The 19,132-nt window shown below is 54.1% G+C and overlaps 8 protein-coding genes across 8 annotated transcripts; 7 read left to right on the top strand and 1 right to left on the bottom strand.

The window, feature by feature from the left end:
- Positions 1 to 2,513: 2,513 nt before the first annotated feature.
- PG985_008545 (uncharacterized protein) lies at positions 2,514 to 4,856 on the top strand (the record flags this gene model as incomplete). Its single annotated transcript, XM_066828313.1, has 8 exons — positions 2,514 to 2,578; positions 2,634 to 2,877; positions 3,174 to 3,385; positions 3,711 to 3,760; positions 3,822 to 3,941; positions 3,995 to 4,070; positions 4,419 to 4,526; positions 4,625 to 4,856. 8 exons carry the CDS (start codon positions 2,514 to 2,516, stop codon positions 4,854 to 4,856), a joined length of 1,107 nt encoding a protein of 368 aa, XP_066683225.1.
- An 82-nt stretch (positions 4,857 to 4,938) lies between these two features.
- PG985_008544 (uncharacterized protein) lies at positions 4,939 to 5,259 on the top strand (the record flags this gene model as incomplete). Its single annotated transcript, XM_066828312.1, has 1 exon — positions 4,939 to 5,259. One exon carries the CDS (start codon positions 4,939 to 4,941, stop codon positions 5,257 to 5,259), a length of 321 nt encoding a protein of 106 aa, XP_066683224.1.
- Positions 5,260 to 8,774: 3,515 nt separating this feature from the next.
- Positions 8,775 to 9,302, top strand: PG985_008543 (uncharacterized protein; the record flags this gene model as incomplete). Its single annotated transcript, XM_066828311.1, has 1 exon — positions 8,775 to 9,302. The coding sequence occupies one exon, from the start codon at positions 8,775 to 8,777 to the stop codon at positions 9,300 to 9,302; it is 528 nt and encodes a 175-aa protein (XP_066683223.1).
- Positions 9,303 to 9,823: 521 nt separating this feature from the next.
- PG985_008542 (uncharacterized protein) lies at positions 9,824 to 10,411 on the top strand (the record flags this gene model as incomplete). The annotated part of the gene is made up of 1 exon (XM_066828310.1): positions 9,824 to 10,411. One exon carries the CDS (start codon positions 9,824 to 9,826, stop codon positions 10,409 to 10,411), a length of 588 nt encoding a protein of 195 aa, XP_066683222.1.
- A 486-nt stretch (positions 10,412 to 10,897) lies between these two features.
- Positions 10,898 to 11,228, top strand: PG985_008541 (uncharacterized protein; the record flags this gene model as incomplete). Its single annotated transcript, XM_066828309.1, has 2 exons — positions 10,898 to 11,035; positions 11,073 to 11,228. The coding sequence occupies 2 exons, from the start codon at positions 10,898 to 10,900 to the stop codon at positions 11,226 to 11,228; spliced, it is 294 nt and encodes a 97-aa protein (XP_066683221.1).
- Positions 11,229 to 11,980: 752 nt separating this feature from the next.
- PG985_008540 (uncharacterized protein) lies at positions 11,981 to 12,392 on the bottom strand (the record flags this gene model as incomplete). Its single annotated transcript, XM_066828308.1, has 2 exons — positions 11,981 to 12,211; positions 12,261 to 12,392. 2 exons carry the CDS (start codon positions 12,390 to 12,392, stop codon positions 11,981 to 11,983), a joined length of 363 nt encoding a protein of 120 aa, XP_066683220.1.
- A 1,356-nt stretch (positions 12,393 to 13,748) lies between these two features.
- PG985_008539 (uncharacterized protein) lies at positions 13,749 to 14,099 on the top strand (the record flags this gene model as incomplete). The annotated part of the gene is made up of 1 exon (XM_066828307.1): positions 13,749 to 14,099. The coding sequence occupies one exon, from the start codon at positions 13,749 to 13,751 to the stop codon at positions 14,097 to 14,099; it is 351 nt and encodes a 116-aa protein (XP_066683219.1).
- Positions 14,100 to 15,492: 1,393 nt separating this feature from the next.
- PG985_008538 (uncharacterized protein) lies at positions 15,493 to 15,960 on the top strand (the record flags this gene model as incomplete). Its single annotated transcript, XM_066828306.1, has 1 exon — positions 15,493 to 15,960. One exon carries the CDS (start codon positions 15,493 to 15,495, stop codon positions 15,958 to 15,960), a length of 468 nt encoding a protein of 155 aa, XP_066683218.1.
- Positions 15,961 to 19,132: the final 3,172 nt, after the last annotated feature.

The raw sequence follows: 19,132 nt of genomic DNA, 5'->3' as shown, positions 1-19,132 counted from the left end.
TGAAAGAGAATTAGGCAGCGGTCCGGCCCGCACCTCCGAAAATTAATGTTAAATTAGGGTCACCACGGCCGACTGCCGCCGCATCCGGGCCCCAATTAGGCAATATTTTCGCCCGCTGCGGCGCTAGCGGCCTACAAGCGGCCTCCAACCTGCCGAAGCAAATTCTGGCATATATGAAAGTTTCTGCGAGTATATGCTTATCTGCACTGCAGTTGTTTTTGGTCATGCTTGCAGAGTGCTCACTTCTGGGGTTTCGAGGTCGGAATTTGCTCTCCACTTGGTTCTTGTGCTTCGCCCCAAGATGGAGTTGCATCTTGCGAACTGTGCAGCAGATAAATGGCCTTTCAAACTTGCTTTCTGCTAATAAGAGGCAACTGCTTGATGTTGCAGCAAGACAAGCAGCTTCTTAACCTTCAGGCCAGCCCTCACAAATGTTTCGAATCTGTTGGTCCTGCATTAGATTGTGCATTTAGTTTTATTAAAGATGTAGCCTTCACCAGAAGTTTCACATCCCCCATTGCCACTGAACTCTGCCACTTTGAGGCCCCCAGCGATGGGCTTGATCTAAGAAAGTCGTTGAACCCAAGGAACGCTATTCCATGAACTTGCTGGCCACCCAACCTGCCACAACAGACTTGAGAATGTGCAAACCCTCAACTTCTCTTTCACAAACTGCATGTATGATATTATCCGGGCTGTATACAATCCCTTTCACTGCGAAGGATCAAGTCAAAGATCATGCTTTTCGAGCGGAGAGTGAGTCCGTATTGAACAAGGCGAACCCACTGCTTCAAATAGCAAGTGGGCTCAACTTGAGAGTGTTATGGCGTCTCAAGTGTCATCTTCTTGTCTCTCACTTGGCCTTGCCAAAGAGCATTATACTATATGTGCCATCATCTATATCACCATCAAGTAAAACCGCCCTGCTGTGGCTACGAGTAAGCGAGTACGAGGCTATTTGCTCTTCCAGTTGCCTCGGCCATGCTGTTTTGGTATTGGTCTCCAATTGTTGCCTTCGCCGAAAGTATTCACTCGTGCCTTCCCCACAAACCTCCAAGTACTCCTCCCTTCAATATCGCCGATATTGAAGGCACAATGGTACCATTGAATTTGATCTTGGCTTTCCTTGGCTCTACACGAACCTCACATTCCCATCGCATCGTCGTTTCCTCCGCCCTGCCTTTTACAGCAGCAACCCCCTCTACTGTATATCGGGCTATATTCCTCCCCTGGACTCACTTTATTTTCACTACGCCTTCGCGTCGCCACCATAGCTTGCAGATTCCACACGCAAACGCATGTTCTGAGCGCTGCCTAGCTCAACAATTACCAGAACGACTCATCACGGCGGATCTTCCACATCGTTGCCTATTCTCCCAGTCACTTGACTCCATTATATCATACGAATGACTCTTTGTTACGACTCATAGTATCTCTTGTGATGCGCTCTGCCGCTCACTTCACAAGGCCAGCACAATCACACAAGCCATTAGTACGTTGCGTTGCCTAATTTCTCTCTTTTCTACCACCAGATCTGGTGCTTGGAAGGGCCACAAGGCCGGGCTCCAACACCCACAGTGACTCACGATACCTCTAGGCTGGCGACTGTGCGGTGTAGAACAAGTGAATGAGTCAATATTATTCTCTAAGAATCCAAAACGTACTTAGGTACATCCTTCCAGGTCAGTAGCCTCCGGGTGTCCCGTCTGCGACTATAAATACCCATCTCCCCCCATTCTCCATCTTCCTTCCTTCCTTCCATCCTTCCAGAACTTCACCAACTTCACCAACTTCACCAACTTCACCAACTTCACCAACTTCACCAACTTCAACTTCATCTTTCATCTATACTATCCACCACCACCTATCCTTCCGTAAAGGGTTGCTTCAACGCCTCGCACCTTCATCGTCGCCGGCAAAGAAGTAGGTCTTTTTTATTATACCGCACCTGGCACTTCAACATCTCTTCCCCCGAACGAACGTCCCTCTCGGCCAACCGAACTTCACTTGCGCAGACGCTCTTCAAAGAGCCAGTCTTTCCACCTTCCACTCTCCCACCTACTTACTTCACCATCCCACCTTCCACTCCGCCACCAAGCCGCCGCATCTTTTCTCGTTCCGCTCTTCCATCAACGCACTTCACCTTTCCTCCGTCACACATCACCGCATCATGAACGAAACATCACATCCGCTCACAATGGTATAGCATCAGGCGCAATCAGCAATAGGTATGTCATATATCATCAGCATCACTTGTCCTTTGCCATTCTTTGCTCCGCAGGTAGGTTATATGTTATGTCTCGCATCTGCCCTTTGCTCTTTTTTCTTTTCTCTCTCTCCACAAGCTCCATGAACCCAACACCTACCTACCTTTGTCACACCACCACAACTTCATCACCGCTCTTCCCTCAAAGGAACACAACATTATTTGTGTCAAGGTAGGTTGGCACTTCGCATATCCTTCATCACCGCCATCAACCATATTCCGCTCTTGCTTCACTTCCGCCTTCACAATGTCCTCTGCCTCAACGATCTGTGCCCTCATCAAGATAGATGGCATCTTTGATTCTGTGGCCCGGTAGGTATTTCCCCCAACTTGCACCTTCACCACCACTCTTCACTTCGCAACCCAGTGTTGGAGACTTTGGTATTTCACATCGACCGCGGTTCGAACGTGGTCTACTCCAAAGTTCTTCTCGACCGCCTTCACCTGAAAATCCTTCCTCATCACATACTTCTTCCGTTCCTCTTGTCCAACCGCCTGACGTTGACCTTCGTTCGCCTGTCGGTCTTGTGATGCCATTTATCCAATATCCATCATTTCCCCTCCCTGAACCGTCACATTTGAGGAGGACCGCGTCTGAATCAACTACTTTGGTACAGTCCGCTCTTCTTCTTTTGGCCGGTTTACCTTGGTTTTTCTTCACCTGGCAGTCTCTGGCCTTGTTACTTCACTTGCCCAAAATCCACCATCCCAGAGCGTCACCTTGGATCAACGCCGAGTTTCTATCATCTTTCTTGATCCAGCCTACTTAACCGAAACTCGTTCTGTTTCGTTGTATTCATTTTTTCCTCCAACGCATTCATTTCCTCCTTCGTTGCACTCATCTCTTCCTCGGCTCAAATACGTTCTTTTTCGACACCTGTCACTGCTTGAACCTCATACTGATCAGCAAGACGCAGACGCCGCTGGTTTTGACCGTGCTGACCATGGGCAAGGTCAAGATGCTGAGAAGATTGCAGCGCCGGCGTGGTGGACTGGACTGTCTCCTACCTTCGCGGTCGCCATGAAGAACCAACAGCAGGCGGAGAGGGAAGAGCAGTCCGGTCCGCCACGTCGTTGTCGAAGGACTAGAGAACGGCGCGCCCGCGTAGGCCGGAGCAGGTAAGTACCATCACTATGTCGAACAAGCTTGCTTCTTGGGAGGCTAATGGGGACAGCAGACGGCGTCTCGGACGCGGATAGCGTCCAGGAAGGCGCAAGAGCCTATGGGGGGCCCATATGTACGTGGCCACAAAGAACCCGAATTTCCCGGTAAAGCGCGCCGCATCATGCGGTGTGTCTGCCGGGTTTCTTTGCGGTCACGTACATATGGGCTCAAAAAACCCCCACAGTGGACGGAACCCTAGTATCGGCGGGGAAGAGAACTGGATGCATCTGGACGGATGCTCCGGACCAAAGGTCAGGACCAGAACTCCCGGCAATACAGAGCGTTGATGAATGCTTTCGAGAAGAAGGTGCCGGTCTCCGTTGTGATTGGTAAGACGTCCCGGGAAGGGGTCTGGAGTTGATGAACTGACGGTATGCAATAAGGTCAAAGAATCCGAATTACCCGGTCGGGCCGCCGCACCCTTCTTCGCCGTCACGTACACGTGGGCTCATAAGACCCCCACAGTGGACGGGACCCTAGTCTCGAAGGTGCCGGTCTCCGTAGTGATTGGTAAGATGCCCCATGAAGGGATCTGGAGTTGATGAACTGACGGCATGCAATAGGGTCAAAGAATCCGAATTACCCGGTCGGACCGCCGCGCCCCTTCTGCCTCATGGGCTTCTTCGCCGTCACTTACATGTGGGCTCAAAAACCCCCACAGTGGACGGGAGCCTAGTTCCAGAGTATATGGCTCGACTGGAGAAAGTCGATCCGGAGGTGAAATCGTGGTGGATGCCGGCCAGTCTCCATCGGCGATGTGAAGTGTGATGGAAAGCCGTATGCTTCGTGCGGAGAATACAGCAAATCCGTTTACGCGGCCGGATGGGCATGTTTGTCGATGAACTGCCCGGAGCATTTCGAATTCGGCCACCCCGTCGACCCGGATAAGCTGATTTATAACGAGGGGTTCCTTCTCGAAGCGACACGATAGCCGGGGCCTTCTTCTGCCCCCGTCGACAGGAGCCGGATTCTCTTGGTGAATTCCAGTGTCCAGGAATGCATTGACAGCATCATCGCTGAGCGACGGCGAGGTCGACAGCCTGCTAAGAGGGTAAAATCGACAGCCTCGGCAGGAGGGCACATCGACAAGCCTTGGTATAAGCGTCGGGTTCACCGAACTTGACGTACAAGGTATGTTGTTCTTGTTCGACTCTTGGCAGTCTAGTGTTTGTGCCTTTACTAATTTCTCGTAGGTCTTCGGTTGTGCTGTTTACTGTCGCTCCTTCCCTTCGCGGGTACAGCCAATTCGCTCGTACAAGTGCTGAGCCGGTGGCAGAACGACGCCAACACGGCAGGCTCGTTCAAGCCTACGAGAAGTACAACGCCGGCCCGAGTCGCGAAGAAACCCCGAGGGCACCAAGGATGCGCATCCTCGCTTCGACGTCTGTTGCTGAAGATGACGCTCGAGCCGCATGGAATACTTGAAAACGGGAGTCCTCCTCCCCATCACAGCTTCAAAGGAGGAATTCAAGTATCCCAACCCGGCCTTTTTCCAGAGCTGGGAAAGATGCCGAGACTACGGGTTCGATCCGATGGAGGCTTGGGCCGATCTCTATGGGCCACCCGACCCGAGTGGCCCAAGGCTGCTCTCATTTCACTGGTCAACAATTCGGATATCGTCGCTATGATGCACACAGTTTCCCAGGTGGAGGCTCATTTCAACTCCAAGAAGCTACACCGGTACGATTGGGTTTTCTTCAGCAACGAAGACTTCACAGAGGAGTTTAAGGCCGCAGTTCTTAATGTCTCCTCATCTCGCTGCTTCTTCGAGAGGATTCCCGAGTACCACTTGGGACCCAAAGAACTTGAACGTGCCATCCGACGATAGTCACGGCAACTCGCAACTCTTTCTACTTCATGAGAGAGAAGCTTGTACGATTCCTTGTTGTTCTGGATCGTGTATTGCATGGCGAGACAACATGCTAGCCTTTGGCCCCGTGGAGGGATTCTTCCAGCATCCCATTCCACTCCCAGTACAGCACATTGGCTTCTGCGAGTGCTAAGCCGAGTGCAAGTACTGCACTTCAGCTTCACAGTTCAAGTGCCAAGGCCGGCGGTAGTCCCGCCTACAACAACCGTCGCTCTTCAAGTGATACCCTTCGTTCCCAGCATGGGCAACGATGTCGATCTTCAAGGCTTCGGTGTGAAGATTATCAACTTCTGCGGTTGCCGATGCTTCACTCATGATCCGAAGTTTACTGACTTCGATCCCCGTGACCAGGAGTCGTTCAACTCCCGTCTGAAGGCCGAGGGCGATGAGGGCACAACCAACCTTGCTCTTGCTCCAACACCTTGCTCTTGCTCCCACTCTCTGGCTATTGCTTCCACCTTCTTGCTCTTGCTTTCTCCCCCTTGCTTTTGCCCTCTTGCTTTTGCTCCCCGATTCTCATCGTCGGGTGTTTGTCAATTATGCATACGCATACCTGTCAGCAGTCCCTTCGTACTCCGCAGCAAAGGCCTTGTTACCATTGTTGGCTTGCTGCTCATGGTCCTCGTGCTGTCTCTCTGCATTCGAGATGACCCGCTACTGCCCGGCACAGCATCTCCTGTCATCAACCTCGACGACGAGCCTACTCTGTTCATGCAACCTATCCCTGAGCTCGTCGACGGCTACAGTTACAAACACAAACGACTCGATCCTCTGAAGTGGCTTCAAGTCAGCTTTATCGGCTCCAACGAGGATCGTCTACCCCGACCGAGGTTTCTGAGGAGGACTCAGACCTGTTCGTCGAGTGTGATGAAGACGATGTAAGTTACCTCAAGCAATACGACTTATACGCAGAACTGACCATCTCATCCAGCAGGAGAGGGCAAAGGGACACGGGTTTTGACATCGAGTGTTAGGAAGAAAGCATAGGCTCCCTTCATCTTCACGATCAACAAAATCGACATCGTGGTTGATCGCTACCACTGTCTTGCTCCCATTTCGGCCAGCAAGGACCCAAGTCATCGATCTACCATGGCCGGCGACATGTGCCCAGCGTGTAGTCGGGTCATGCACTCACGATGGGTGGATATTGTCATGTTCGAGCACCAGTGGATGCATGAGAGAGGCATCCGCGGCTGCCAGGCCAAATTCCTCTTGCTCCCTCTTGCTCTTGCTTCCCCTTGCTCTTGCTTCCCGTCGCTTTTGCTTCCCGTCGCTTTTGCTTCCCCTCGCTCTTGCTTCCCCTCGCTTTTACACCCTCGAACCATCGGGGCCAACCCTGGTAAAGAAGCCAAGCGAGATGACGGCCAAGGATGGAAGGGGCCAGGATCGCTCCCCTATGTTCAAGGTGGAGCGAATTGTCTCGCCAGGGATTAGGATCGAGTCTCCCGACTTCAAGACTGGCTTCCCCTTGCACCCTCTTGCTTCCTTTTGCTTCCTTTTGCTGTTGCGCCCTCGAACCATCGGGGCTGACCCGGGCAAAGAAGCCAAGCAACACGACGGCCAGGCAACTCTACGAACGTGGTTTCAGTATGGCTGCCTCGAGATTTCATTACATGCTACTTGCAGCAGCATCGATCCTGCTCTTCAATTGGCAATGCTTACCAGCATGACCAAGTCAGGGAAACATTGAAAAACGCCTGGCAGAAAGGCACTGGCGCCGGTAGCGGTGGCAGCACTGGTAACACTGACTAGAGCGCCAGCACAGAGCCCGAGGGTCACAGGGCTGTTGCGCCTCCTCCGCCCAAGGCGGCTCCTGATGCTGCCCCCGGTACACCATTCGTCGCAAGGTAAGGAGTCCATTCCTCTGTCCAGGCTTGTCAAGCCGAGATACTAACCATGATGAATCAGCGACGAGCATCAGAGCAAGGATGGAATGGGTCAGGATCGCTCTCCTATGTACAAGGTTGAGCGAAATGCGTCTCACCAGAGACGAAGATCAAATCTCCCGATTTCAAGACTGGCGCACCCGGCTTGGAGAAGTTCAACTTGTATCCAGAAGCCAAGGGGCTCGAAGATTGCATCAAGGATTCCAAAGGAAGCTTGTTGACATCCTATAGCTGGAAGTGGTATATAGTGGATGAATACATCATTGAGATACTCAGCTGGTCCCTATGTGCCTATCGTGACTTGTGGTCCTGGGAAGACCCTAAACTCAGCCACGGCGCAGCTCCCTCGCGTTCGATTCATCCCGCATCGCCAGTCACCATTGGCAGAAACAACAGCAACGACTACCGAGAAGCGGCTCTCCACCTCGGCCGTCAACATCAAGCGCGGAGAGGACCACGCCAACATGGACCCGGCCTGAGGTGAAGTAAGTCAATCTATACAGAGACACATCGATGCAGCATGACATTAACTATTCAAGCAGGCGCAACGAACGATTTCGTTCGAGCGGAAAGCTCAAAGGAATTGAAGGAAATGAAAATGAGCGGAGAAAGGAAGGAAAAGCAGAAGACGCTTTCTTGGTGATGATGAGGCAAGTAGTTCACATCCCTGCCTCAGCTTCGCCGCAACTAACTGTCTGAACAGGCTCAAGAACTCGACTGGACGCCTTTGCCGAGCAGCACCCTTGTCGCCTCTGTCGAAGCTTGAACCCAGCCCATCTGCCTCTGGAGGTGAAAACTGCATGCTTTGGAGAAATCCCCGATCTCCCAAGATACCCCCGTCGAGAGTTCTGTCGAGACGCCTTGAAAGGGGCTACCTACTACCCTTATACGACCATCCTCTTCGCGATCGTCTTTCTTGCGACGTCCTTTCCACATCGTCCTTTCTACATAGTCCTTTACACATCGTCCTTTTCTTTGCGATCGTCCTTTTTCCATTACCAACCACATTCCTCTTTATCCTTCATTCACTGCCACTATCATCACCATGGTTGGCCAAGGACGAGTTCCTCGTTTCAACTGGACAGAGAAGGCACGACTGGACTTGCGTGTGGCGTGCGGTCTAACGAGAAGCGACACAAAGAGTGCCTGCATACGGTGTCGCATATTACGAAAGGTGCGCTCAAAAGGCATGCGGCGCGACATGTGCCGAAAGGCACTACTTCCCCAAGCCCGGCTTACTGGATGCGTGCGAACAAAGCTAGCCGAGCAACTCGAACCCTACTCGGTATGCGGTAAAGTCGAAAATCTTCCTTGAAGGTCACCTTGAGTGCATCCGCCGGCGCCAGAAGATTGTCGAGCTGGGCGTCACCAAGACTGAGAAGACAGCTAGGAACCGATGGGGCGACACCAATGCCTCTTGCTTGCGTCTCAAGGCATCTCTTGTGGTGGCAACACTGATGGTGGTGTTGATGCCTCTACCCCGGGCGCTTCATCTGCTTTGGCCAAGACCCTCGAATACACCTTAGCCCGCCCTACTCGTATTACAACTAGAAGCGTTCGCGAACGAGATTATTTTACCGAGAAGATATGCGAACGACGTCAACGCCGTGGACGCTCCCACGAATCCGGGATCTCGCCGAGAAGTTTTGGATGAAGGTTGTGCTTCCTTCACTTAAGTATTCTGGTGAGAGAATGTCAGTTCGACATGGGCTGGAAATGCTGGCCGGAACTTGGTCTGCGCCGGCGGCAAGGCCATGCGATTCGAAAAGCTCTTCGAACCGCCAAAGAGCCCAGAAGGGAAGAGTACCTCGTTTCCATTGGAACGAGCAGGCCCGATGTGACCTGCTCTTGGCTGTCTACAAACATGCCAATCCCAGCCCAACCCAATGGACCGCGATCATCGAGGAGACTCTCCAGAAGGGTTACCCATTCAATGCCAATGCTGCCAACCAATGGACCATCATTGTAGAGGAGACGCTGCAGAAGGGATATCCCTTCAATGCCAACGGCCTCTCTCCCCGAGAGTGGCATGGCTCGACAAGCCAAAACGCCGCCAACTCCGTCAAGGACAGCAGCCTCTGGGACTTGAATCGCCAAAGAGCCCGGAAGGGATGAGTCCCTCGATTCCATTGGAACGAGCAGACCCGTTGTGACCTGCTCTTTGCTGTATATAAACATGCCAATCCCAGCCCATCTCAATGGACCGCAATCATTGAGGAAACACTTCAGAAGGGTTATCCCTTCAACGCCAACGGCCGCTCTCACCGAGAGTGGCATGGCCCGACAAGCCAAAAGGCCGCCAACTCTGTCAAGGACAGCAGCCTCTGGGACTTCAACGGCCTAGAGTATGGCCGCCGCGAGAGGCCTGCGTGATGGCAAGAAGGGGGTGGTGACCGGACGAGTTCAGGGGTGCCAACGAATGGCCTAGCGCGCCTGTCCAGCAGCAAGCGATCATCCCGTCATCGCCCCAGGGCCAACAGACAGCGACCACCGCGTCACCGTCACAGCATAGGCCGAGTGTGGTACTTCCACGACATTGGCTACCCACATGCTCTTTGTCCAGACTGCCCAACTCACGTCGAGAAGCTGACCTATGGCCCTGAGCAAGACCTGTCGGCAGTGAGGATCCCTCAAGGATGGCGGTATCGGCAGTGCAAGGGACAGCGCAGGTCGTCGCACTGAAGATGAACGTACACGCCATCCTCTACCAAGAGACCGTCCACTTCGAATACCGAACCGACTGCAGCTTCCACAACACGCCCTACCTGGCCTATGAGGATCAAGGCCCCATGGCGAACCTCGATACTCCAGAGGAAGTTGAAGAAGCCCCTCAGAACCTGCAGTCGCAGCGCTCTTATACGCAGGGTGCACCGAGCCGGCAGCACCTCGCCCGCCACTATGAGAACAACACATATCCCGGCGACCTTGACTTGCATGGCCCTGCTCTTGACGCGTACGGTTTCCCAGCACTTCCTCAGTTTGGGCCCCATCCTGAAATCGACCCCAAGAGGCCAACATGGCTTTGCAACATCCCGGATCCGACGACCAACTCGGCTTCGAGAGCAACAATGTCGGTTACTATCAAAATCATTCGGTCCATCCAGAAGTATCGGGATGCCTCTTTGGATCGAACGAACAGCGAGTACGGCAGACTATGCGCTTGGATCCGCCGCGACAAGGCTCAGGATTGGATTCACCTCTTTGTGCCCTTTCATGACTCATGAAGGTATTCACAATCTTGTCCGCCGGTTCTCCCGAAACACCCTAGCACCAACGAAGTGCGGTCTTAACTATTTTCGAGTAGAAGGTAAGTAACTCTTGCGTGACCGAAACGCGACCGGATTTCGAGCTAATTGGTTTCTCCAACACAACAGCCTCGAACGAGCACAAACTCTGACGGCGAATGACGAGGAAAACCGGAATCGATGCATCCCGTGCCTGCCTGCCTGTGGAACGTACCTCTGGACCGGGGAGAGTTTCTTCTCCGCTTGGCTTTGCTAGGGTAAACATTACCCAGACCCTGCCCATGTCCAGCACCAGTCTCTGGGCCATTGGAATAAGCGATTATTCAGGAGCCTCCTAGTGCTGAGCCGAGCGCTAGTACTGCCTTCCAGCACCTCTTCAGCCAAATCCTTCGTTTGCGCAGTCTTCTTTGCGCAAAAGAAACAGCAAACACTTAGCAGAGTATACTGCCGAGAACCCTCCTGGGCATGAGGTTAAACTGCAGCCACCTCATCGTCCCCGACGATGAGCCAGAGGACCACGAAGTGTTCCAGAAGAGGCTGGACCAGCCGCAGTTCGTCCTGGACTCTCGAATAGAGGCCAGCAGCAGCAGCAACAGCAGTGGTGTTCGTTATTTCTTCTAACAGCCCCCCTGATCCCCAGTCTGGCAGCCTCTTATACCGGATCCCTCAAGAGATCCGCGACGAGATCTTTCGTTATTTCTTCTCCTCGACTCCTGTAGAGGTCGTGACTCGTCCTGCATATGAACACGGCCGACCCCCCCCTTCTCTGCTCGCCTGCTGCCGACGCATGCGATGAGAGATCGGCCCCTTATGGATGGAAGAGATCGAGCTTCATTTCGGTTCCCCTGAGACCATGATCCGCAAACTTCTCACCTTCCCCGGCCCCCTCAGCAGTATCCGCTACGTCACAGTGTCCGGCCTTATGGGGTCGATGGTGGCTGTCCGAGCCCCAGCCAGACCTCAGGCTGAAATCCTCATCCACGAGTTCTTGCGCGTCTTGGAGGGCCTCCAACTGGAGGAGCTCGCCGTGAACGCGAGTTTGGGCTGCCTGTACTTCGAACGCCTACGGGGTGGCCATGCCTTGCAGAGAAGAAGATGGTCGCGCCTTGCATGGTGGCCGCGCCTTGCAGGTTGCTCGAGTTACGGGGTGGCCATGCCTTGCATTGCGGAGGGTGGCCGTGCCTTGCAAGATCGGGAGTGGCCGCGCCTTGCATGGAATGGGGTGGCCTTGCCTTGCAGGAGAAGGGAGTGGCCGTGCCTTGCATGGTCCGGGATGGCCGAGCCTTGCAGGAGAAGGGGTGGCCGTGCCCCGCAGGTGTCGAGGAGTCCCTCCTGGGCTATGAGGAGCCCGTAGAGCTCTCTGCAAAGACACGGGCTTACTTCGTTGACCACGCAGTCAAGGATGCCGAGTCTTTGCGGAGAGCTCTACATGGGCGAGGAGGAGTTTGTTAATGCCATCGCGCCGCACGACGAGGACTATGTAAGTCTCCCCAAAAGCAGTTGTCGTGCTTCTCCAGACATCCCAGGACGACTTCTAACGTATTGGATTCACCATAGGGCAAGATCAAGCGCGAGCAGTATGGCCTCCTTTCCCGCGTGGCCGATCGAAAGAGCACTGGCAAGCTTCGGCAAGGTGCTCTTCCAGGTCGCCGCCGACATCTCGGGCAGCGGCAGTGAGCTGTCGGGAGAGGAGTCGCCCAGCATCACCTCGACCAGACTCTCGCCGACCAGCAGAATCCTGACCAGCACGGCGACCAGGTCAATAACCACAACAATGTCCTACCTGGCCAGTGGAAACCTCCTTTGACAACCGACGTTATCAATTCACGCCGAGATGCAGTGAACCAGCATTTCGTCCCCGTGTTCCCAACCCGCAAGAAGCCGTCGAGTCGTACCACGACTGGATCCAATCCCGGAACGAAGATATCGCGCCCGGGTCCAACGACCAAAAGCTCGACATGCTGAGTCCCGACACAAGAAGAAGCGCAAGCGCTCCGACTGAGTCTTCGCACATTTCAGCCTGGACAAGAAGAAGCGCAAACGCTACGACTGAGTCTTCGCACATTTCAGCGTACCGTCAACTCAGCCCGGATTACGGTTAGCTACCGGCAAAGATTCATAGAGGTAGATCGAAATACACGTAACTCGAAGCCAAATGGTGGTTCTTCAACCGCATTGTGCGGTTCGCTAAGAAGGTAAGACTGACTCATATCTTTAGCAACAGTTGAAGTGTCTTAGAGAGTGTCGCTAACACCAAATAAAGGGCGAGAATGTGGACGAGAACTGGTCTTTCTCTATGGCAAGCGGGCACATCTTCTGATGAAGAGGAGAACGCCCGGAGAGACCCTCGCCAGAGACCGTGAGAGAGAAGGAGAGGATGAACAGGGCGACAGAAAATGGCCCAGGGATGGCCGTGCCTTGTAGGTCGGTGTCGCTGGGGGGGCGGTCATGCAATCCCCTCGGAGCACCACAGAAGGAGATGGTGCCCAGAGCCCAATGGGGCTCGTTGAGAATCAGAACCCGACCGAGAAGCGTCTTTGTTAGGGCAAGGATGTCAACCAACAGTACGCGTTCACCATGATTTCTTCCTAACGTATTTATTCAGAATGCTGACTTCTCAAATTCCAGACGAAACCCTTGCTCTTTGCTTGCTTGCAGCCGCGAGAATCGCCCGGGGGAAGCAAATTGCCGGGGAAGTGGAAGGGGCTGCCCCCGGCTGTACCCGCCTTCCACTTCCCCCGGCTATACCACGCCTTGCCAGGAGCTTCCCCCGGCCGTACCTGCCTTACCAGTAACGAACGAAACGAGCTACGGGACCGAAGCTGAGTTTAAACGAGGAATCGTTTGCCCGAAGTGCGGTCTTTGCAGCCGGCGGATGCATTGGTGGGGTTGGGCATGCGAGAACGAGAACGCAGGATGTGATTTCAAGCACATCGTTGAATTCACCAACTATCCGCTATCAAATGTGGAAGACGAGCGTACAGCTATAAGTCGCCGCCGCCTGAAACCCAATGATCCGTCAATCATTCATGATACAACTTCCGGTGGAGGCATCCCGGGGATGTTCTCTTGTCTGATGATGGCATATCTCGTTCAGTCCGGGCCCCTCACTCGATCGGTCTAGGATGGTCACCCCTGGCCCGAGGCCAATCATGAAGGCTTCGGATGCGATCACCGAAGTGGGATTGACAATGGAGGAATCCCAGAGCCAACGCGATCCGAAGCCCGGCTGGAGCAATTGTGGTCGAAGCTGGACTACCAGCACAAGGGGGAGCTGGACTGGAAGGGGCTGCAGCGTGGCCTGCGCAAGACCGATATGCGTAAGAGCGCCGTCTTCCGGCTTTCCTCCACAAAGGGGCGTGGGCTCGAGAGGGGCGTACGAATGAAGAGCCCAGCGAGGCCCCTTCTCGCTCGCCGCAAACAATGTCTGGTGCCGATGGTGGCTACGACCTCTTCCGCCACCCCCGAGGGCCGAAAGTCGACCAGCACCAAGCGCAAGGCGTCTGGTGACAACACCATCGACACTCCTACTAAGCGCGCCAAGCGCGCCGGTCCCTCCAAGCTGTCTGCTGAGGACGATGAGCCCGCCGCCTCCAAGGCTTCCACCCAGGAGGAGGGGATAGTGCCCTCGCTCTCCTGGCTATGGCTGCTGAGGCAAGGCCGCTGATGACAACGCCATCGAGACACCCACGAAGCGCTCCAAGCGTGCCGTTCCCTCCGATGCTTCGGCGGGCAACTCAGGCAATGATGTAGAGGCCCGGAAGAAAGCTTCGGCCACCTGGGCGGAAGTTTGTCTTTGTTTCTGCCGGGGTGACTTGGCATACAAGTCGATATCCGAATCTGAGGATGAAGCAATCATCGTCACCCGAAAAGCCGAGGAAGTCGACCCTGAAGATGAGGCCGACTTTGAACGTGAGTATGCAAAGATGATGGAGGGGGAATCGGGAAACAAGAAGAAAGGGGCAGGAAGCGAAAGACCCTTCCAAGCGCCGCCCGGTCCTCTCCTTTCGGAACCAACAACCACGCCAATCTGTGACGAGTTCTTTCAGACCTCTTTGCCGGCCACCTCCAAGACATCTGCACCAGGGAAACCAGAAGGCCGCAGCATACGCCGAGAAGAGAAGATTCCGGTTGTGCGTTACATAGCTGGAGAACGAAGAAAGAAGCGCGAGGAACGAAAGTCGGTCCGAAATCGGTCGGACAAGAGACTGGTAAGACGCACCGGTGATAGCCCCAGTGCTGGTAGCAAGAAGTGCTTTGATGAACCAAATCACTAACTCTATCAGCCAGGCAGCGATGAGAAGACGAAACCCACGTCTAAAAAGGCGCCCAAACCTGAAGGCTCCCGGCACACAGCATCTCAACACCTGCATCCACAAGACCAAGGACATGGCGCTGCTGCTCTCGTCACCAACGGGGCGTCACATCAACATAGCCATCGTGCAAGTACCCGAGTCCTTCATGTCCCAGCTGCTAAAGGGGGAATTCGACTTCTGCCACCAAAACCGGGTGCTTCATTGTGACTTGAAGCTTCCGAATTTTCTCCTTGCGCCTTTCTGCACCCACAATCGCCGACCTCGTCTCTATTCGCAACTTTCAAGCGACAACATCTTTCCATCACTTTCTGACTTGCCCCAAAGGCATGCTGAAGCTTGGCCACTGGAGCTTGGCGCGACTCTTCGGGATCTGGATCCCAGCTCCATGAAGCCGCGGATGGTCATGGCTAAAGATGGGCAAGGTCGAGCAATGATATGTGTGGAAGACATGGGAAGTAGCAACTTCAAACCTGTGTATATCTTATAGCTGGAAGTGGTATATAGTGAAGGAATGAGTCCTGGACACATATGAGTGGTTCCTATGTGCCTGTGATGCCTGTTGTGACTTGTGATCTTGTCCTGGGATGACATTAAACTCAGACACAGAGCAGTACCTTCAAAACTGGCGCTGCAACCTGAAGACTTGCCGAGGTCGCTGGTGAGCTGGCTCGATTGGCGGTGGTCGGTATGCCTGATGATAACTTCGACAAAGGGGGCTTGGTCGGTCCAGGAGCATTCTGCACCATGTTCAACGGCGAAAACAACAGCACAAGTACTGGCAACTGCGACTCACTTGAACAAAGGGTGGTCTCCCAATGCCAAGTTCATTGGCAAGGTAAGTCGTTCAAACCCAAGGGATTCTTCAACAACCGATTTGCTAACGATTTTCAGTACTACAAGAGCGCAAACAACTACCTCGTCATCACGGACATCGCCAAGGCAGACCCTCATGGCAACAAGCCTCGTGATGTGTCTCGACGGGCCGACAGCCTCAATGCCATCTTTATGGCCATCTTCTCTCTTCTCGGAAGCCGAGCTCATGACCTGGATGAGGAGGAAGACATCTCGGAGCTCGTTGACCACTCAGAAGGCAACACCATATTCGACCCGAAGTACCTCGACCGCATGAAAGGCGAAGGTTCCGGCCCTCTGCGCGATGCCATCAAGAGGAACATCCTGATCCCCACCACAGGAGCGACGAGAACGAGGTGAACAACACAAAGTTCATTGACCACTCCGGTGGCAGCATTGGCTTCTGTCCCGGTTATACGGACACAGTGTCCGTTGCCCCCAACGCCAACGCTCTTCGTTCAATGAAAAGGCACTTCCCGGAGTGGACAGAGCAAAACCTCGCCATTCCAGAAAGTAGGTCCTGGCGCAACAACGGCGACAGTGAGACAGGATACGGCCTCCTGGTCCTCCTCTTCCAGGATCGCCCCGAGGTTGGCCCGGACCTCACGTTCCCGCCAAGACACCAGCAGCAGCAGCAGTGGTGGAGGAGGCATGGCCGTGCCTTGCAGGGGGTGGTTTGCCTCGTCTTGGAGACTCGCCAAGCTGCCAAGACCCCTGGCCTTGCGAACAGGGGGGAGCGACCATCATCCCCTCACCGGCCTATGGCCAAGATGGGACGATCACCGCGTCATCGTCACAGTATCAAGAAGACGCGATCATTCCTTCATCGTCGCAGGGTCGGGCAACAGGGATGAGGTGGAGTCAGTCGGTGGGCGTGAGACTCCTGCATAGGAGAATGGTGGAGGCAGCGGCAGCTCTGGGCTCTCTTAGCAGAAGGGTAAACTCATTATTAACCCCCTGGAAGCTCGAGGCCTACGCAAGAGCCGAGCCCCCTACGTTTTGGCCGTTCCCGACTTCGAAGCAGCCGCCAAAGGTCAAACTGGGGACAGAGCTTGAGTGGCTTTGGTTGTCGCGTATCGCGCCTGTACAGGGTCCCATCGCGTCCTTGGATCAACATACAGCCAACCCCGCGTCATCGCCACAGCATCAACAGGAAGCGACGATCGCCTCGTCCTCCTACCAAGACCAGCAGCAAGAAGCTGCAGCTGCTGCAGTAGGCGCGACCGAAATTGCCCCTGCGACCGTTGCGAAAGTTGAGGCCTCCAGTCCTGATGACATCCATGGACACAAAGCAGAGCCATGCGGAGGAGACCGGCTACCGGACAGAGATCAGCGCGCGCACCTTTGCGCAAAAGTGCATTAAGGAAAACGACATGTTCGTAATTTGCTGGGTAAGTTTGTCCTTCTTTCATCCATGTTCAGACAAACAGACATCTAACACCCCCTAGTTCCCCGGGAAATCCGAAGCCACAATCCGCTGGCTGCAGCGTGACAATACGACATTCTACATGGATGAGATGGAGCTGAAAACGGCCACTTGCCTTTGCCGATAAGCACGAGCGGCTCGCGGATGCATTGCAGTGTAACAAGAACCACGAAGGTTGTGGTCACCCCGTAGGCCTTCGTGGACGCGCTGCAGTTCAACGAGAACCATTAAGGTTTTCTCCACACGGTAGGCCTGTCTGGGAGCCATGCGGACGGCCACTTGCCTTTTCCGAGAAGCGCGGACAGCTCGCAGATGCATTGCCGTTTAACAAGAGCCACGAATGTTGCCTCCGCACTGCAGGCCTGCCTGAGAGCCATGGGGGCAACCACTTGCCTTCGCCAATAAGCGCGGACAGCTCGCAGGAGCATTGCCGTTCAACAAGAACCACGAAGGTTTTCTGCACACGGTAGAGCTTTCGGGGCTCGAGACATTCTTGGATCCGAAGCCCCGCGATCCCGAGGACGTAGGAGTTCGGCAGGATATTCGTTCGACCTTGCGAGAATATCATGGATTTACAGCCCACAGACCGCATCGACGAGGATCCGTTTTGCTTTGGTGAGCGGCCGTGGAGATCGTGAAAGAGCCGCTGAAGTATGCGCCGAAAGACGCAGCAGACTTGTTGCGCGCAAGGATACAAGCTCTAAGACTACGGCTGAAATGGCACGCAAGGCTGTGGGCACACTGAAGGGCCGCAGCAAAGACGTGGAAGTCAAATATCGGCGCGCCGTAGCATGCGGCAAGTCTCCATGGCCACGGTCGCACCACCCTGCAGCACCGCTGTAGGGACCCCGAGTCCGGCGGGGGCATAGCCCTGGTCGATGTATGTTGCCTTCTGGAAGGGGAGCCCGAAAGGTTCAACGAACTTTTAGCACTGGGATATCTCCGAGGATCAAGAATCAGCTAACATGATGATGGCGAGAAGGAGCTGGGTCCCACCGTCGCCACGCTCTCACTTGGATCCCCTGCTATAATGCGATTCAGCCCGAGACTTCGTTCCACGATACTTCCTCCTCAACCGATTCGGGACCGGTTTCTTCTCCTGAGCGACCGATCCGCTACCGGTTTCCGGCCGGCTTCAGTCGATGAAGCTGCACAGATACGACTGGGTGTTCTTCAGCACCGAAGACTTCAGCGAGGAGTTCAAAGCTGCAGTCCTTAATGTCTTCTCATCTCGATGCTTCTCTGGAAGACATGTTCTTCCTTTCTAGACCTGGCTGGTCAAGAGCTCCCGCCTACTTTGCATAAGACGGCCAAAGCGTGGCTATAGTCACTACGTCACTAGCGTGAAGGGTGTCTTCACACGGTAGACAAGGTACTGGGGTGTGTGGTAGTCGGGGGTAGCGTCATTGTCACCACTATGTGAGTTCTCTTCATACCATGGTTACTAGAGCCATTCAACTAACTTCACATTGTAGCAGCTGCAGAAAGGGGTTGAGCGCAGCTTGCTTTTCCGGTGAGAGTGGAGAAGAAGAAGATTGTGCATTGGCATCAACGCATCAAGCGAAGGTGCATCGACGTGCTTACTGCCGAGGTGTGCAATTTTAGCCACTGCACCCCATCGTCAAATGGAATGGAGCATCTGGACGAATGCTCCATACCAGGGGTTTCCCCGGGGGGGGCGAGTAGGTGCAACCTTCCTTTCAAAGCAGGTTCCGAACGAAGCTGACAATACATGATTTAGACAAGAACGGTGTGGCTTCCGGTGGAGGTCGGCCAAGAGTCGATACCGACTGAATGACTGTGAGGGTGTGCATTGTTCCTGGAAGCAAGGATCCTCGAGGCACTGGGTGAGCTACTGGAAGAGCAGTAGATATAAAGAGGGAAGTTGCCAAGACAATGAAGGCAGATGACTAGCAGTCGTTATATATTTAGTTGCGGCTATTCCGCCCGCCACAAACGACTTCAGCTCCGCGTGAAACGCTTCGAAAAGCGACTTCGGTCGAGATTTCGTCTATCAAGGGTCTCGTTCGTTCGCTGGAAAGCCGTGGCTTCCAGATTAAGAATCAAGCAGCGGCTAGAACAATTTCTGAACACTACCTACCTATG

This window comes from Apiospora marii (assembly GCF_038362585.1).
Source record: "Apiospora marii strain CBS 49790 chromosome Unknown utg000005l_segment0_segment0, whole genome shotgun sequence".
NCBI classification, from domain to species: Eukaryota; Fungi; Ascomycota; class Sordariomycetes; order Amphisphaeriales; family Apiosporaceae; genus Apiospora; species Apiospora marii.
This window is presented reverse-complemented; position numbering and strand designations above follow the sequence as displayed.